We start from the raw sequence: 14,166 nt of genomic DNA, 5'->3' as shown, positions 1-14,166 counted from the left end.
TTCTGTATTGCAGTTCTACAAGTATTTGTTCAGATCCACTATCCTTGAGCTTCATTAATGTGTTATGGGTGTGAAAGTGTCAGCTTTTAATTCAGTACTGAGGCTTCTATTTTGTTTTATCTGGAGCATTGAACATCTCACTAGCTGTGGAGTTGCTTCACTACTCAGGCTATGTTTGCATGGTGACAGTGGAAAGCTGGAATATTAGTGGCACCAAACAGTTGCCTTCATGTAACCAATGTTTGATGCTGTTGCTTTAAACTAGGCTGTTAATTATCCAACATGCCTGTGTCACAGGTAGGTGCACGGCTGAGCAAAGAAGGTGAGGTAGAGTATTTAGTTTTTGCTTCATGAATCTAATAACATATTTCAAGGTGTACCACCATTTCCGTTTTTGAGGACTTCTGTTAAACATGCTTCTCCAGTTAAGTATCTGTTAAATTGGAATTTGAAGCATTTAAGCTACTTCTCTCTCTGGCCTCAGATTTATTCCACTCCAACACCTGAGATGCAGAAGTGAGTTTATCCAAATGATTACAGGTATTTGGATTGTTTATACTAAATGCCGCCATCTTTCTCTTGCTGAAACTATGAAAATGACTAAGTCACAGAAATTAGAGGTGCTAAAAAGAAGATAACACTCTTTAGTGGATAAAAAATACTTCTTTCCTTACAAGCTTGATTAGGTTAGAATGTGGGAAGAGATAAGTTAGAGTGAAATACCCCATCATGTTCTCTAAAACACTGTGCTCTACAATAGCTGTAACTCTGCTTTCCATCATTGATATGCTTTAGCTTTGTCTTTGCCAAAGTTTATAATAGACACTGCATATCCATTGTGCTCTTACAAAGGGGAAGATCTTTGTATGTCTCAAGTCTGCTACTACAGAAGTGTTTGAATCCTGAATAAATCCAAAGCTGGGGTTTATTTTGCCATTTTCTTCTTTCCTCTCATGTTTGACATAGTTGTGATTAGATTTTCAACAGTTGAGGCAGACTATCAGCTTTCTACTTTCAGTTTAAAATTTTAGCTTTTTGAGGTAGAATTAATAAATTTTTGATATAAACCTAGTTCCTAATTAAACTTTGTAGAAAATGCTTATGGCTAGCGGGATATAAAATTAAACTTTTTTTCTATACAGAATTACAAACTGAGTTTGTAATTCTAATTTGCCTTACACTTCTAGTCAGATTCAAGTTTGATGTGTGTATTTAAATTCTAGGAAATAGTGAACTGTCTGTGAGTGATTCTGAGTGAAAAGTTACTCTAGAAAAACATGCCTAAATTTTGCTCTCTTCAAGTCAGTGTTATTTTTATGCACTTGCCAGTGTTGTATTGTCACTGTGGGTGGGTAGTGGGAAGCAGGCAGTCATGCTGCAGGGTTTTATTATTTCTGGCTGGGAAAGGTGCCCATTTGCCACAATGGCTTCTTCAGTTTTTCACGCCTCCTCTTCCCAGTTTCAAGCCTTTCAACACAGTGCTGCTTGTGTGCAGGTTGAGCTGTGCACTCTGCAGAAAGCTGCCCTTGCAGCTCAGGCACACGGTGCCTTGTGTGAATGGGTACATGTTTGGACCTAGTCCAGCTCACTAAGCTGCTGCACAGGTAGGCAGCTCCTCTTCAGCAGTACCAGGGAAGGGGTTTTCAGGCAGTTGCCTTTGCAAAAATATTGTGGAATTACATAGGGAAACAAGTTTTCCTAAAAAAACAAGGTGGAGGAACATCAGGGTTTTCTTAGACATAGAGGGCTGTAGCCTCTCCTAAACAATTCCTTCTCCCTCTGAAAACAGTAATAAATCCAGATACCTTCCATTCTGCCAGAAACATTTGCCAGCATTCCACACCAGGGATTTGTAAAGCTTGAACAAACCGTACACACGTTACACGCCAAAGCTGGAATCCAAATGTCTCTGCTGATTCTGGAAGAACTGTCTGGGATGTCTTTTCACTGTGTTTGCAGAACCAGGCATCTGGAGTGTGCTGTGACACTGAGTAAGCCAGAGCTGTTAGTGCCATTCGAGTACTGCAGGAGCCAGGGAAGAGGCAGCAGGAGCAGTTAGGACAGGACTGGAAGAGAGGGAGGATATTGACAACTTGTGCCTGGAAGGAGTCAGTGCGTTATGAATTTTTGGTATCAAAAGGTTCAGGAAAACAAGTTTAGAGCCAAGCTACAGTAAGCAAGTGGCAAGCAAGGCACAGCAAGTAGTGGGTCTTCTGAGCTCTTTTCAGTGTCAGTTAAAACTCGACAACAGAAATTGTGAGATTAAGTATTAAGTTCAGGTAAAGCTGTTGTGTTTGTGGAGCAGGTAAGTACTGTAAAGGTAATGCTTCAGCCTCTCAGAACATCTAGGCAGCAAGTAGTGGGAAAGCTTAATTATTCCTCTTCACAGAAAAAATTTATGACTTGAAAGAGAACATTTTATCACCACCTTGCAGTCTCTCCTTCCCTTTCCCTCTGCCTTTATATTGCTCACAGGGTAGAATTCTTCTCATCTTGTTTTTGGGTGCCTGCACTAAGATGAAACACACCTGTAAATGCTGAAGTAAACTTATCTCAGATGCTGACATTTCAATTTAATGAGATAAAATTCATCCAGAATTTATTGCTTACTATAGGGTATGGCTGAGCACAGCAGGTTTTTGTTTATGGTACCAGGAGCACACTCTCATGTCCTGTTCTTCTGTGTTGTGCAGGATCTGGGTTCCCCAACAATAGAAGAACAAGTTGATCAGCCTACAATAGACGATGAGACTGTGCTGATTGTTCCTTCTTCCCATGGTTTTATCCAGGCAGCGGATGATATTGATAGTGAATCAGTCTTGCCCCTGACAACTCTGACAGGTATGACAGTCCCTGTCATTAAAGCAGTATATAGCACTTCTGAGTCTCTGCAGACAACACTTGCTTTCTCTTAAATAATTTTCCATGTCATTGCCATGAACTTTTAAGGTGAGTTGGTCCCATGTGACCTTGTGGGAAAAGCATTAAAACAGCAGGTGCTTCATTGCTTGCTGAGCTGTTCCCATCACCCTTGAGCCTTGAACTGGTACACATAGGAAGGTAACTCTTTCTGTAGTGTGCATTTCTTCACGCCTGGTGCTGGAACGAAATTTGTTTGTCTTTTTTGAGAGAAGACCAGAGGCATCAGCAATGCACTTGATGCCTCTCATCGTGAGGGGCTGAGCTGTTTGTGTGTTGGCACAGCACTCACCTGGAAGGACATGCTAGATTGTGCCACACTTCCCAATGCCAAGAGTCATCTCAGACTTGGAAGCAGCACAGATTTATTCTCACACTGCAGCATGTAACAAGTACTGCCTTCCAGAGGACAGATCTCCTTGCAGGGTCAGCACTAGGCCTGATAGTGTAATACCTCATGAATCTAAAAGTGAGTCGTGCTGGTTGCATCCATATTAGTCATCGCTTACCTTCTCAAAACCCACCTGGATGTGATCCTGGGAAACGTGCTCCAGCTCAACCAACTTCAGCAAAGAGTTGTACTAGATGATCTCCAGAGGTCCCTTCCAGTCCCAGTCATTCTGTGATTCTGTGAAACTAGAAATTGCAAACTGCCTAGTTTGAGCAATATTGCTTAAAATTGGTTAAAATTCCAGACTGTGTTTCCTGCCTCTTAAGTGTGTATTTTATATCTTGTTATAATGGCACAGTATTAGTAGTTCTAATGTACTTTGTCTCTTGACAGATCCTATCCTACAGCATCATGGAGATGGGTCACACATTATTGGCTCATCACTGGGCAGTCCTGACTCAGAAGACTCAAAGGATGTTGAGGATTTAGTGAGCTGTCACTGAGAAGCAGTAACCGTGTCCATTTTCTATCGACCACGTTTGCATTGTGAAATTAGTTACAACTCTGTGCCACATCTCCAAAGAAAGCAGTCACAGTCTGTCTCTTTAAACAGAAACTTCCAGTTTGAAATGACTATGGTGCACTTTCTCTGCTCAGGCTGTTTTACCTCATCTGTGAAGGGTGACTGAGCAGCCAGCCGAGGCCTGAGGTGCCACATCTCAGCCAGGGTGTTCAGTGTTCTGAGGAGCCTCTGTTGCAGTGCTCACTGCCAGGACCCATCCAGACAGTTCTGATCTGACTTGCTACTGGTGTGCTGAACTGCACATCTGGAAAACTGCACAGAAGTCAAGAATTGTGGACTGTAGCCTCTTAGTGCCACAGCAAGAATTAGTTTGCACAGGTTTCATGAAGAATGGGTGAGGATTTCTGCACTTACTGACTCTTGTAATACATGGAGTTACTGTTACATTTCAGGAAGGAATGAGTTCCATCAAAGACTTCGGGGAGCATGGGCAGCATCATGAAGAAATGGTGTGTATTCCCATCTCATCTGACTCATTAGTATGTCTGTGGCATAGGAGGAAAACACAGAAGCTTATGGGACTTGCCTGGTCTGCTTGTTCCTGAGGAGTCTGTTGCTGGCAACGGACAGAGCTCGGAAAGATCAGTTGTGGAAAGTCTTTTTTTTCTTTTCTCTCATTGCTACAGCAAGCTGAATAAAAAGGGAAGGGCTATGAGAAAGGGAAGCTACTGGGACCCCCACAAGCTTGTAACTTCTTTGAGATTGTTGTAAGTAGGTTGGAACATTTGTCTCTCTCGCTGTTTACCTGACACTACCAGCCACCTCTCCAGAGGTGATTTCTGCAGCAAGTTAGTAGACAGGGAATGATGTGGAGGTGGCAGTCTTGGAGGTATAGCTCTTGTGAGAGTTTGGACATAGGGCCCCGAGGCAAAGGAGGGCAATTAATTCCTACATCCAAGGGTTTGAAACAGACACTAGGCTGAGCAGCAGCCTGTTAGCTAGGAATCAAGAGAAAAAGCTATAGAAATTAAAGACTCTTTGTATAAATTATTTTATTTATTTCTGTAATTAGCTCTTCATAATCAAGAGTTGGTCTTTTTCAGTCTGTGGTTTTGTTAATGTGAAAATAAGTTGTAGTTTTAAATGGTTGCCTAGGGAACAGAAATAATTGTATATTCAGTTTCAGCAAAATAAAGAGTATTTGTCTTACTTGACTGTAAGATGCCATTTATTTATACTGCCACAGATCCTTTCAATGCTGCAGTTTATTTGTACAGTAATAAAAAAGTGCATTTTTTTTCCAAAATGAAAAAGCTTGTGCCATTCTGAAACATCAGTACAACTGGAATGTTCATTAAGCGCAACAGTAGCTCTTCAAAAAAAAGCGGAATGTCACGTCTTATGGCAATAATTTTCCCTAACAAGAGGGACATTACATATACATTTACATGAAAATCATGTACTGATTTATCCTTGCACAACCCACTTTGTTCCTCTCAGGCTGCTTGTTCACACATAAATGTCTCAAGTAGGGCTGAGAGCTGAGCTGAAAACATTCTGACACAGTAGCATCATTGCTGGGTTTTCCCAATGTCCATCATTTATCCACTTCATGGAAGTACAGGTTGGCACATATACATAACATGACAATAGAAAACAATATATAGTAAATTAGATTTCTAAATTTAGGTTCCAGGTCTCCTTGTCGATACCAGTAGATCTAGAAGAGAAAAGAGTTTGTATTACTTTAAAAAGCCAGGTACTTCTGCGGACACTTTCCATGGTAACTGAACTGGCAACTTGTAGATCTGTTTTTTCCTGTAAAACAACCCAGCTTCTTCTGGCTAGAGAGAATGAGCGTGTGTTTGTCTGTGAAACTAGTTATGAAGACATGGGTTGTCTGGTCAGCTTTGTTGAAGGGGGGGGGGGTGTTAGCCAGGGATGTTGTAAAAAAAAATAAAGCTGGCCACACCCTGGTTGATGAGGACAAATATCAGGTTTGCACTAACACAGTCTGTTCTGGGCAGAGTTGTGGCTACCAGCTGTAGAATCAGAAACTGGGACTGACCAGGCACTGCAGAGCAACTTCCCAGCTCACCCAGCATTGGGGCTCAGGGCCAGACCGCTCCAGGTCACAGCTGGAGGAAGGAGAATGCCCCAAATATAAAATGCTATGGCAGAAAGGAGGAGCTACGAATGTCCCTGCCTATGGAAGGGGGGCTGGACTAGATGGTGTTTGAAGGTCCCTTCCAACCCAAACCATTTTGTGATTCTATGAACCCTGACCTGCCAGGTCCCTTTGCCAATGCTTGGGACCAACTCTCTTGGAATTCTGCAGCTGTTGAGTAGAGAAACATCTGCTACTTGCTGTAGCTTCCTGCCCCTGTAACCCCTGTGCCTGAAAGGTCACTGACTTCTGCAAGTGCCTGGCTGGCCCCACCATTTCAAGCGAGTTCTGCAGCACAGTCCATCTCTGCATTCTCATCTCACTGCTCTGCTCCCTGGTTTCCTACTCTATCTCCACTGGCTACAAGTGGCACAGTCACAGAGGTGACAAGTCTTGCACCACAGCTGGGCTGCAGGAGTTGGCTCAGTTCACACACTTGCACTGCAGTAAATAATGAAACTGGTTGCCACTCTCATTGTCAGCTTGTCTTACGGAGGCAGGAAAGCTTTTCTAGGAGAACGTAAAAAAGAAGGCAGCACCACATAAAGACTGTTTTATTCAGAACTGTAGACTCAAAAGCTTGCACGGCAAATGTGGCGGTACTTACAAGAATGCCAGCAGAAATGCAACACAAGGAGATGCAGAAAGCAAAAAATACATTCACGGGTTTTGGAGGTAGTTGCGGGAAGACAAAAGCACTGATTAGAGTGACCTGTGGGGAGGAAAACAAAGATGAAGAGTTTGCTCTCGCCTGCTCTCGGAGCTGTGATGAGAAGAGGCTCACTTTGACAGCTGGGGCACCACAATGCTCACATCCCCCCCTGCACACCCCTCCCTCCTCTTTAACTCCCACCCCGTGAGGAGCTGGAGGGAAATGCAAAATTCTGGAGGAGAATCTGTTTGGTACAACTGCACACTGAGACGGGTAGAAAACATTGATGAAAACTTTGTTACTCAGGCTTGTTGCCATCCTCCAAGTACCCATAAAGCCAGCAGGCACAGGGGTACACACTGCCCATGTAGGAGCATTCCTTCAGCCAAGCATTGCCCCAGCTGGCACCTTGGCTGTCCCTGTGGCCTCTCTGCACCTCAGCTCAAATGATGCTGCCGCCCACCAGGGACCACAGAACTGATGTTCTCCAATCACAATGGCGCTGGGTTTGTCTGTAAAGCTTGGGGAAAGCATAGTCCAAGACAAAGGGGCAAACTCTGGACAGAGTCATATAAGCCATAATTAAAGGGAAGTTATAAATAGAAGGAAATAGAGAGAAGCAAACATGCTCTCCTGGGACATAAGCACTTTGTTGTCTCACCCAGCCTCGTGTTCAGCCAGGATGGACAATTTACCAAAGAACTTTTTATTGCACAGCCAACTCATAAAAATGCAAACTCTGGCCTGAAGATGGCCCGAAGAAAGGTATTCTCCTGTTGTCAAAGAGCTTCAAAAGACAGGTGTGTCCCAAAGTGACTACCTGGGCCCCGATTACAGCCTGTTCAGTCATGGGAAGTTTCACCACCTGTTTTGGGGAGGAACTCTGGTCCCTTGTCACCTAAGGAAGGCACTCAAGATGGGGTGGGATGTGGGATACTTACTACAAGCAGCAAGGTTGTTAAGCCACCAACAACTAGATTGATGATTCTGTCCTGAAGAAAAGAGAAGACAGTTACATGCACGTATCCCTTGCCAAAAAAAAAACAACAAAACACCACGACCGGAAAAAAAAACAAACCACCTGAAACATGCCATTAACCAACAACACTGAGAGCATCACCCAGGACCCATGTTACCCATGTTATCCCCAGCACAACACTGAGGCTCCCCGGTCAGCTCTGTCTGCCACACAGGAAAGTTTCCTGCCCTCCAGTTCCACGGACCCCAAGGAGGTTGTACTGGCCAAGGCCTTGTGCAGCAGGTTGGCTTGTTTGCAAATGGTTTCCTCGCTATGTCCAAATCTATTACAGTTGTGCAAATCATTTTAAAGGGGTTTTTTTTCAAAGTGGGAGTGCACAGATGGAGGGTGTCAGAAAAAGCTTGGTTTAGCCTCACTGCCTGAGAATTAATAGCTCGATAATGTCTTAGGTGGGAATTTGTGGGCTGCTGGCAAGGGGGTGAAGTGTTACCTGCACCCCAAACATTCCACCCTAACACCAGCAGACCTGAGCACACTGCACAGTGGCTCTGCTTGGATGGACAGATACCCCCCACACACATTTCTTTCTGCAGCATCTCATCAGGATAAAACAATTGGCTGGGAAGACACAACCTTTTTGCACCTAGGAAGAGGTGTCATCATCACAGTCCCACCCCAATGGCATCAGGGCAGGGACTAGCTGTGACACTGGGCTGCATGAGCATCCAGGGCAGGACCCCATACTGATGCACTTACTGGAGTGAAAAAACAACTTGAAGGAAAAGGGAGAACATTGCCATCCCTGCTGGGACACCTGTCTCCTCCCTATCTTCATGGTGCTGCTCTGAGTATAAATATCTATTGCCACACGTGGACTGGGTTGCACACAATCATCTCTAACACCCCAGATGGCTGACTCCCCAAATCAAAGGCTAGAACAGCTACAGCAGTAAAGATGTGCAGAGAGAAAGCTCCCCAAACTTCAGTTAATTACACTGAGAGTCATTGAATAGGTATGGTGAAAGGAAAGTGAGAAAAGAGTTCGAGCAGTGAAAGCATCTTGCCCAAGACATCCCAGCCAGCAAGCAGGGCAACATGGGTTTCCCTCCACTTGGTGTTGCACCCTTCTTCCCTCCTAGAATTTGGATTTGGAGAGGGAAAAGCCCCAGATCATGAAGAAGTAACACTGGCAGCAGCAGGGCATGAGGAGAAAAGTAGAACAAAGAGTAGGAGGCAGAGAGCAAATCATGCTCTGGTGGGAGACCACCAGCCCTCACCTAAGACTTTGTGGAGCTCAGGCTCAGGTGGTTCAGACACAGGGGGATGCTGTGCCCTGGTTGTGTTCAGCCCCCAAGAGAAAGGGCCACAGCAAGTAGACTCTTTGAAACCTCTTCCATTAGTCTCCCGTGGGGGCACCTCCATAGGAAGGGAGGTGAATAGGAAATTGTCACCAACATCTCCTGCCAGCCAGGCACAAACCCTTTCTCAACAGCGCTTCCACAGACGGGATCATCAATACAACAGCAGCCTCTGGGAGCCATCTACGAGGTACCCACCAGTGACCCCGAAAAAGAGAAATAACTCCAGGCAAATAACAGAAGCAACAGCACGAAATGCAAGCACAAAATGCTCCATGAAAGCAAATCATGACAGCTGAGCTGGACTCTTTCACCTAAGCTAAAATAAATTCATTAAAGCTAACTTTAATTTAGATGGTACATGGAAGGGTCCTTACCCCCAGAAGCCACTCTGATACCAGGAGAAGACAGTGTTTTTGCTCTGCCCTTGCCCTGCAGACCCAGCTGAGCCACCAAGGCGATTTTATGGAGGGGGATCAGAGTTTGTGTGCAGCCTCAGCTTCTCCATTCAGGGTGGCAAGAGGTGAGCAGCTGGATTTGTTGTGCCATGACGAGATGGGTTTCCAACAGCAGAGAAGGGAGACGAGGCCAAGGAGCCAGCTGCAGAGCAGCAGTGGGTCACCATCCTGCAGAGCTCACCCAGTGAGCGCAGTCACAGCCAGCTCTCCACAGAGAGGCTCAGAGGGATGGACACACGGTTAATACACCATCCAGAAACTCAGCCATGACTATTTTTCTCCTAATCAACTATGGACTTGGAGGGACAATTTTAAGATGGCGAGAATTCACCCATTTTGCCAGGACTGAGACTGGTCTGACGGGAGAAAACAAGGGGGTCATACTTGGCAGTGACCACAGAGCATTTCCCTCTGTTTCATGGAGTGTGGGGAAGAGCATCCCCCAGTAGAGGGACCTCTCCTCTGACACTGTTGAGGGATGGATATCCCAGCAACAGCTGAATCAGGTGCAGATGCCAGCAGTGGAGCAGCTTTGCCACGTGGCATCTGGTCCCTGTGGGTCAGGGCATCCCCTTCCCGGTGCTTAAACCCGCGGTCACTCAAATTTTCCAAATGCGCTGCCGGCAGAAGAAGGTATTTCAGGATCCAGGGATTAGAGACACTGATCCTGAAATCCTGGGCTTGGCAAAGCAGTGAGAGGCTGCGTTCCCCAGGGCCTGCTGACACTTCAGCCCCAGGCAGCTTAGCACAGCAAAAAGGTTAAAAATACTCAAGCAGAGGCCAAGACGGCTAAAGGGATTGGGGATGACGGAGCCTTTCACCTCCACACCACGTCCGAGTGCACAGCCCAGCCCAGGCAGACACTCATGGATCCTGGGCACGCAGAAACGGGCTGTGACGAGCCATGTCTCCTACATGCCATGTCACCCAGCTGGCACAGCCAGCTCTCACAACCAGCACAGCTGATTCAGGGAGGATTTTTCTCCAGCATCACCATGAATTACAATAGCTGCTAGAGCAAAAAGACAAAAAAAAAATGCAGCATGCACAGCAAAACAACTGCTGGAGGTCACCCTGCACATGGGCACCAACTTCTGCTACACCCCAGCAGTGCATCAAGGGGGGTTCCCATTCAACAGCCATAGTAAGCTGTTGGCCAGACAGGAGATGAATTCCATGTTTCAGTGTTGCACAAGCTGCATTTTGAAATGGGAGGGTTGATGCCCTTTCCTCCTACTCTGTGGAGGGTGTTGCAGGTGCTGGAGGCACCAGGCTTGTCCCAAGGAGCTGCTGCAGTGCAGAGGTGTCCCTCTACCTGCCTCTGGGAAAGGGAGACAAGGTCGGGAAGTGTCAAGTCCTTGCAAAGCAGGAGGGCACAATCCAGGATCCTTTGGGATCTGAGTAAATGTTACTTGGAGCAACAGGGAAACCGAGGCAGGACCGAGGGTGTAGCCTCACCACTGCACCTGCTGCACGGGCTTTGACAGAGCAACAGCTTTGCTCTTTGCCCTGTTCCAGCTCAGCACTTTGCAAGATAGCAGCTTGTGAGCTGAGCCCATGGGGATCCTGGCAGAGGCTTGGCCAGGACAGGGGAACACGCTGGTCCCCCAGAGGGTGGATACCTGGCACCATCTCTGCAGGAATGATGGAAAGGCCATTTTTATGTCTTACATCAGCAAGTCCAGATGGTCAGCAGCTATCACAGCCTGTTGCAGCCATAGGGGATCCCTGAACCTAGTGCCAGCCCAAACCTCACGGCATCGCAGGCAATACAGGCTGAATACAGAAGAGCTGTGCCTAGAGCCACACTGGCCAACCCACCCCCTGCAAGACATGGGGACATGCTGGTGTGTCCTCGAAGGCTCCCCATTCCCATTTTGGGCTGCTCAGCTTCTAAAATGCTTTTTGCTTTCAACCCACAGCAGTTAACCCTTTTGCACTTACATTTAAATGCTTCTGTCATGGAGGAACCCAACTTTCAACTTCTTTCCCAAGAAGTCCTGCACCTGTGACACTCAGTCTCCTCTTTGCCACTGCACTGCTGTGCCTTTGCTTTGTGTCATCTCATACCCACTCACTGCCAGTGCTGCATCCCTGGTGACCACAGCTGAATCCATAACATTCCCTCTTCCCACCAGCAACTTCTCTGGGACCATCTGGCCCCCAGACTCCTCTCAGCAGTCAGCATGAGAGAGCGAGCTTGGCAGGAGCAGCTGGACAGGGGAAGGAGGCTGGTGCTGCAGCCAAACTCTCCCATCCCCACAGGGTGGCTTTAGCCTCAAAGTCACTAGCTTGGAGACCAGGAAAGTGTAAGAAGGCAAGAAGAGGGCATGTCCATCTCTACATCCATTTCCAACTGCTGGCAAGGGTGCAAGACCCTTAATTTGGGGTGCAGGGCTTCCTGGGGTACAAGCACTGCCCTGCCTCTCCCTGTGGCCTCATGCCCAGCCCCAGCAGAGGGTCCCACTTCGCCAGGACAGCCATCGCTTGCAGAGACCCAAAAGCAGAGCTGGGGCACGGGCAGACGCACTTCTCCCAGCAGACCTGCTCCCATTCTAAGGCAAAGTTTAGCTTTTCCATTTCTGACGCGGAACGTTTCCAGCTCCGGACCTCACGAGCGTCTGTCTCTAAGCAACCCCAGTGAATCACGGAGGAAACAACCCAGGCCAGCACAGTGATCCCTTGTCTGTTGGACACGGGCTCAGCAGCAAGAGACCATTGGTTGCTGCTGGGCCCACACAACAGGGTCCAAAAACAGCCACAGGAGATGGGCCGGGGGTGATGTGTAGGATATGGGATCCCCATTTGAGCACAGGAACTGGAATTAGCATCCCATATTTATTATTTACTGCTCTCCTTTGCAAAGCAGAGGCACAGTTGGAGAAAGACAGGGATCAGGGACTTAAGGCGTGACCTGGGCTCAAATGTTTGGGGATTGCCTGCTCCGATGGCACATCCCCATCCCCAGAAGTGCCCATCCCTGGAAGCTTCTCAAAATCCCAGACCAAGGAGAGCCAACAGGTCCCCAGTACAGGGCACTGCTCCAACAGAGGTACTCTTAACCTCCAGCACTCCCCATTCAGGGCTGGAATCCACTGCTGGGGACAACCTGTCCCCCTCACTTCATCTTCTCGGGGTCCTGCCTGTCCTCTTATCCCACATCAACCTATTTTCATCTGAAAATTTGGCTCGTATCACTTTATTTATATTTGCATTAAACATTATCATTTTAGCAGCAGTTTCAAGTACTTAGGTAGGAAGGGGGTGGGGGAATGATGCGTTTGATACAGTTGTCAATAACCCTGCACAGTTTCAGCCTGAGCCCCCCAAACACACACACACACACACACACACACACACACAGGTTGCTGGGTAACCTCTCCTTACAGGGAACAAACCCTAAGTCACAAACCCATGTCACCCCACTGGACACAGGTGCACACCACCAAGTATCATGATTCCCGAGGGATCCCGATGCCAGGCAGTGCCTGAGGAGCCCCCTCCCCAGCGCAGGCCCCCACACAGCACCGACCCGCAGCAGCGCCGAGAGCCGCCCGGCCGAGCGGCTTACGGGGGATTGACACCTGAAGAGTCGGTGCTGCCACACGTCAGACACCGCCAAGGAGAGACACCGCAGTCTCCTCCATCCCGGGAGAAAAATAAATTACCGCGAGGGCACCAAACGCGGCCCCCCAGCCCCATCCCCAGCAAAGACCCCCAAAATCGGGCGAGAGGCAGCCCGGGGTGCTTCAGCCCTAAAGCCCTAAAGGCTTGGGGGGCTGCAGGGACATTTGCACTCGGATGGGACGCAGCGGCTGCGTGACCCCCTGTCTGCACCCACACCCCTTCCCAGCCCCGCTCCAGGGGTCCCCCCGACCCTGGGACTCTCTGCACCTCTAGCCTCAATTCCCCAGGAAGTTGGGGGGATGTTGGTTTGGGGGGGCTTATTTGAAAGTTTATTGTTTTGGGGGGAGACGGTTGTTTTGGGAGTTTTTTATATGGGGAAGGGGTCTTACTGGAGGGGGGATTGGAAATAGTTCTGGGGATGTGGTTTGGGTTTTTTTTGAATTTGAGGGCTGTTTGTCTAGGCTGGTTTTGATGGATTATTTTTGGTTCGGGGCACTGATCAGAAGGGGGTTGTTTTGGTTTTTTTACCAACCCATGTTTCAGGATGGGTTTTTTTACTATTATTATAATTCTGCCAATTTGCAGCATTTCCTTCTTTTGGAATTTAGGGGGTGCTCCTTTTACATTTTCCCATCGGGGTGCAGCTTTCTGATCTTCGATGGTGGTTTGGGGGGGGGGAAGACCAAATTTGTTATTTTACAGGGGTGTTTTTTAATTTGTTTGCAGGATTTCGGCAGGTTCCTCACTCGGGCCGGCTGCGGTTCTCCGGGAACCCCGGCGGGGTGCGAGAGGAGGGGGCTGCCGCTGTCAGGGAGGAGGTTCCTCATTACCGGGGGGGCATTTACACCGGGTGGGGGGGGTGGCGGACACACTACGGGACTTTCCGCTGCGTTTTCCTCGCTGCGGTTTGTTCCGCGAAGGGGAGGGGAGAGGAGGCGGTGGCGGCGCGTCCCCGCCGGGGCTGTGAGCGCTGTGCCTTACCCTGGCCGAGGTCTCCCCGAAGAGCGGGCGGTGGTCGGCGCCGCCGGTGCCGTACCCGCGGGCGGGGAATCCCTCCATGGCGCGGGGGGCGCAGCGCCGGCGGCCGCGGGG

General features: G+C 48.1%; 2 protein-coding genes across 2 annotated transcripts in view; one reads left to right on the top strand and one right to left on the bottom strand.

The window, feature by feature from the left end:
- DMTF1 (cyclin D binding myb like transcription factor 1) overlaps nucleotides 1-5,045 on the top strand; it is a 29,283-nt gene extending 24,238 nt beyond the window's left edge. The window contains exons 16-17 of the mRNA XM_032687915.1: nucleotides 2,694-2,841; nucleotides 3,704-5,045. Coding sequence (XP_032543806.1) covers nucleotides 2,694-2,841; nucleotides 3,704-3,813 — 258 coding nt within the window. The 3' untranslated portion in view covers nucleotides 3,814-5,045. The remainder of the gene's footprint in view (nucleotides 1-2,693; nucleotides 2,842-3,703) is intronic.
- Nucleotide 5,046: 1 nt separating this feature from the next.
- Nucleotides 5,047-14,166, bottom strand: TMEM243 (transmembrane protein 243). Its single transcript, XM_032687916.1, has 4 exons — nucleotides 14,056-14,166; nucleotides 7,594-7,644; nucleotides 6,608-6,712; nucleotides 5,047-5,553 (listed from the first exon to the last, which is right to left on the bottom strand). The coding sequence occupies exons 1-4, from the start codon at nucleotides 14,131-14,133 to the stop codon at nucleotides 5,431-5,433; spliced, it is 357 nt and encodes a 118-aa protein (XP_032543807.1). The 5' UTR covers nucleotides 14,134-14,166; the 3' UTR covers nucleotides 5,047-5,430.

This window comes from Chiroxiphia lanceolata, chromosome 5 (genome assembly GCF_009829145.1).
Source record: "Chiroxiphia lanceolata isolate bChiLan1 chromosome 5, bChiLan1.pri, whole genome shotgun sequence".
NCBI lineage: Eukaryota > Metazoa > Chordata > Aves > Passeriformes > Pipridae > Chiroxiphia > Chiroxiphia lanceolata.
The sequence above is the reverse complement of the archived record's forward strand: the minus strand, read 5'-3'. Positions and strand labels throughout refer to the sequence as shown.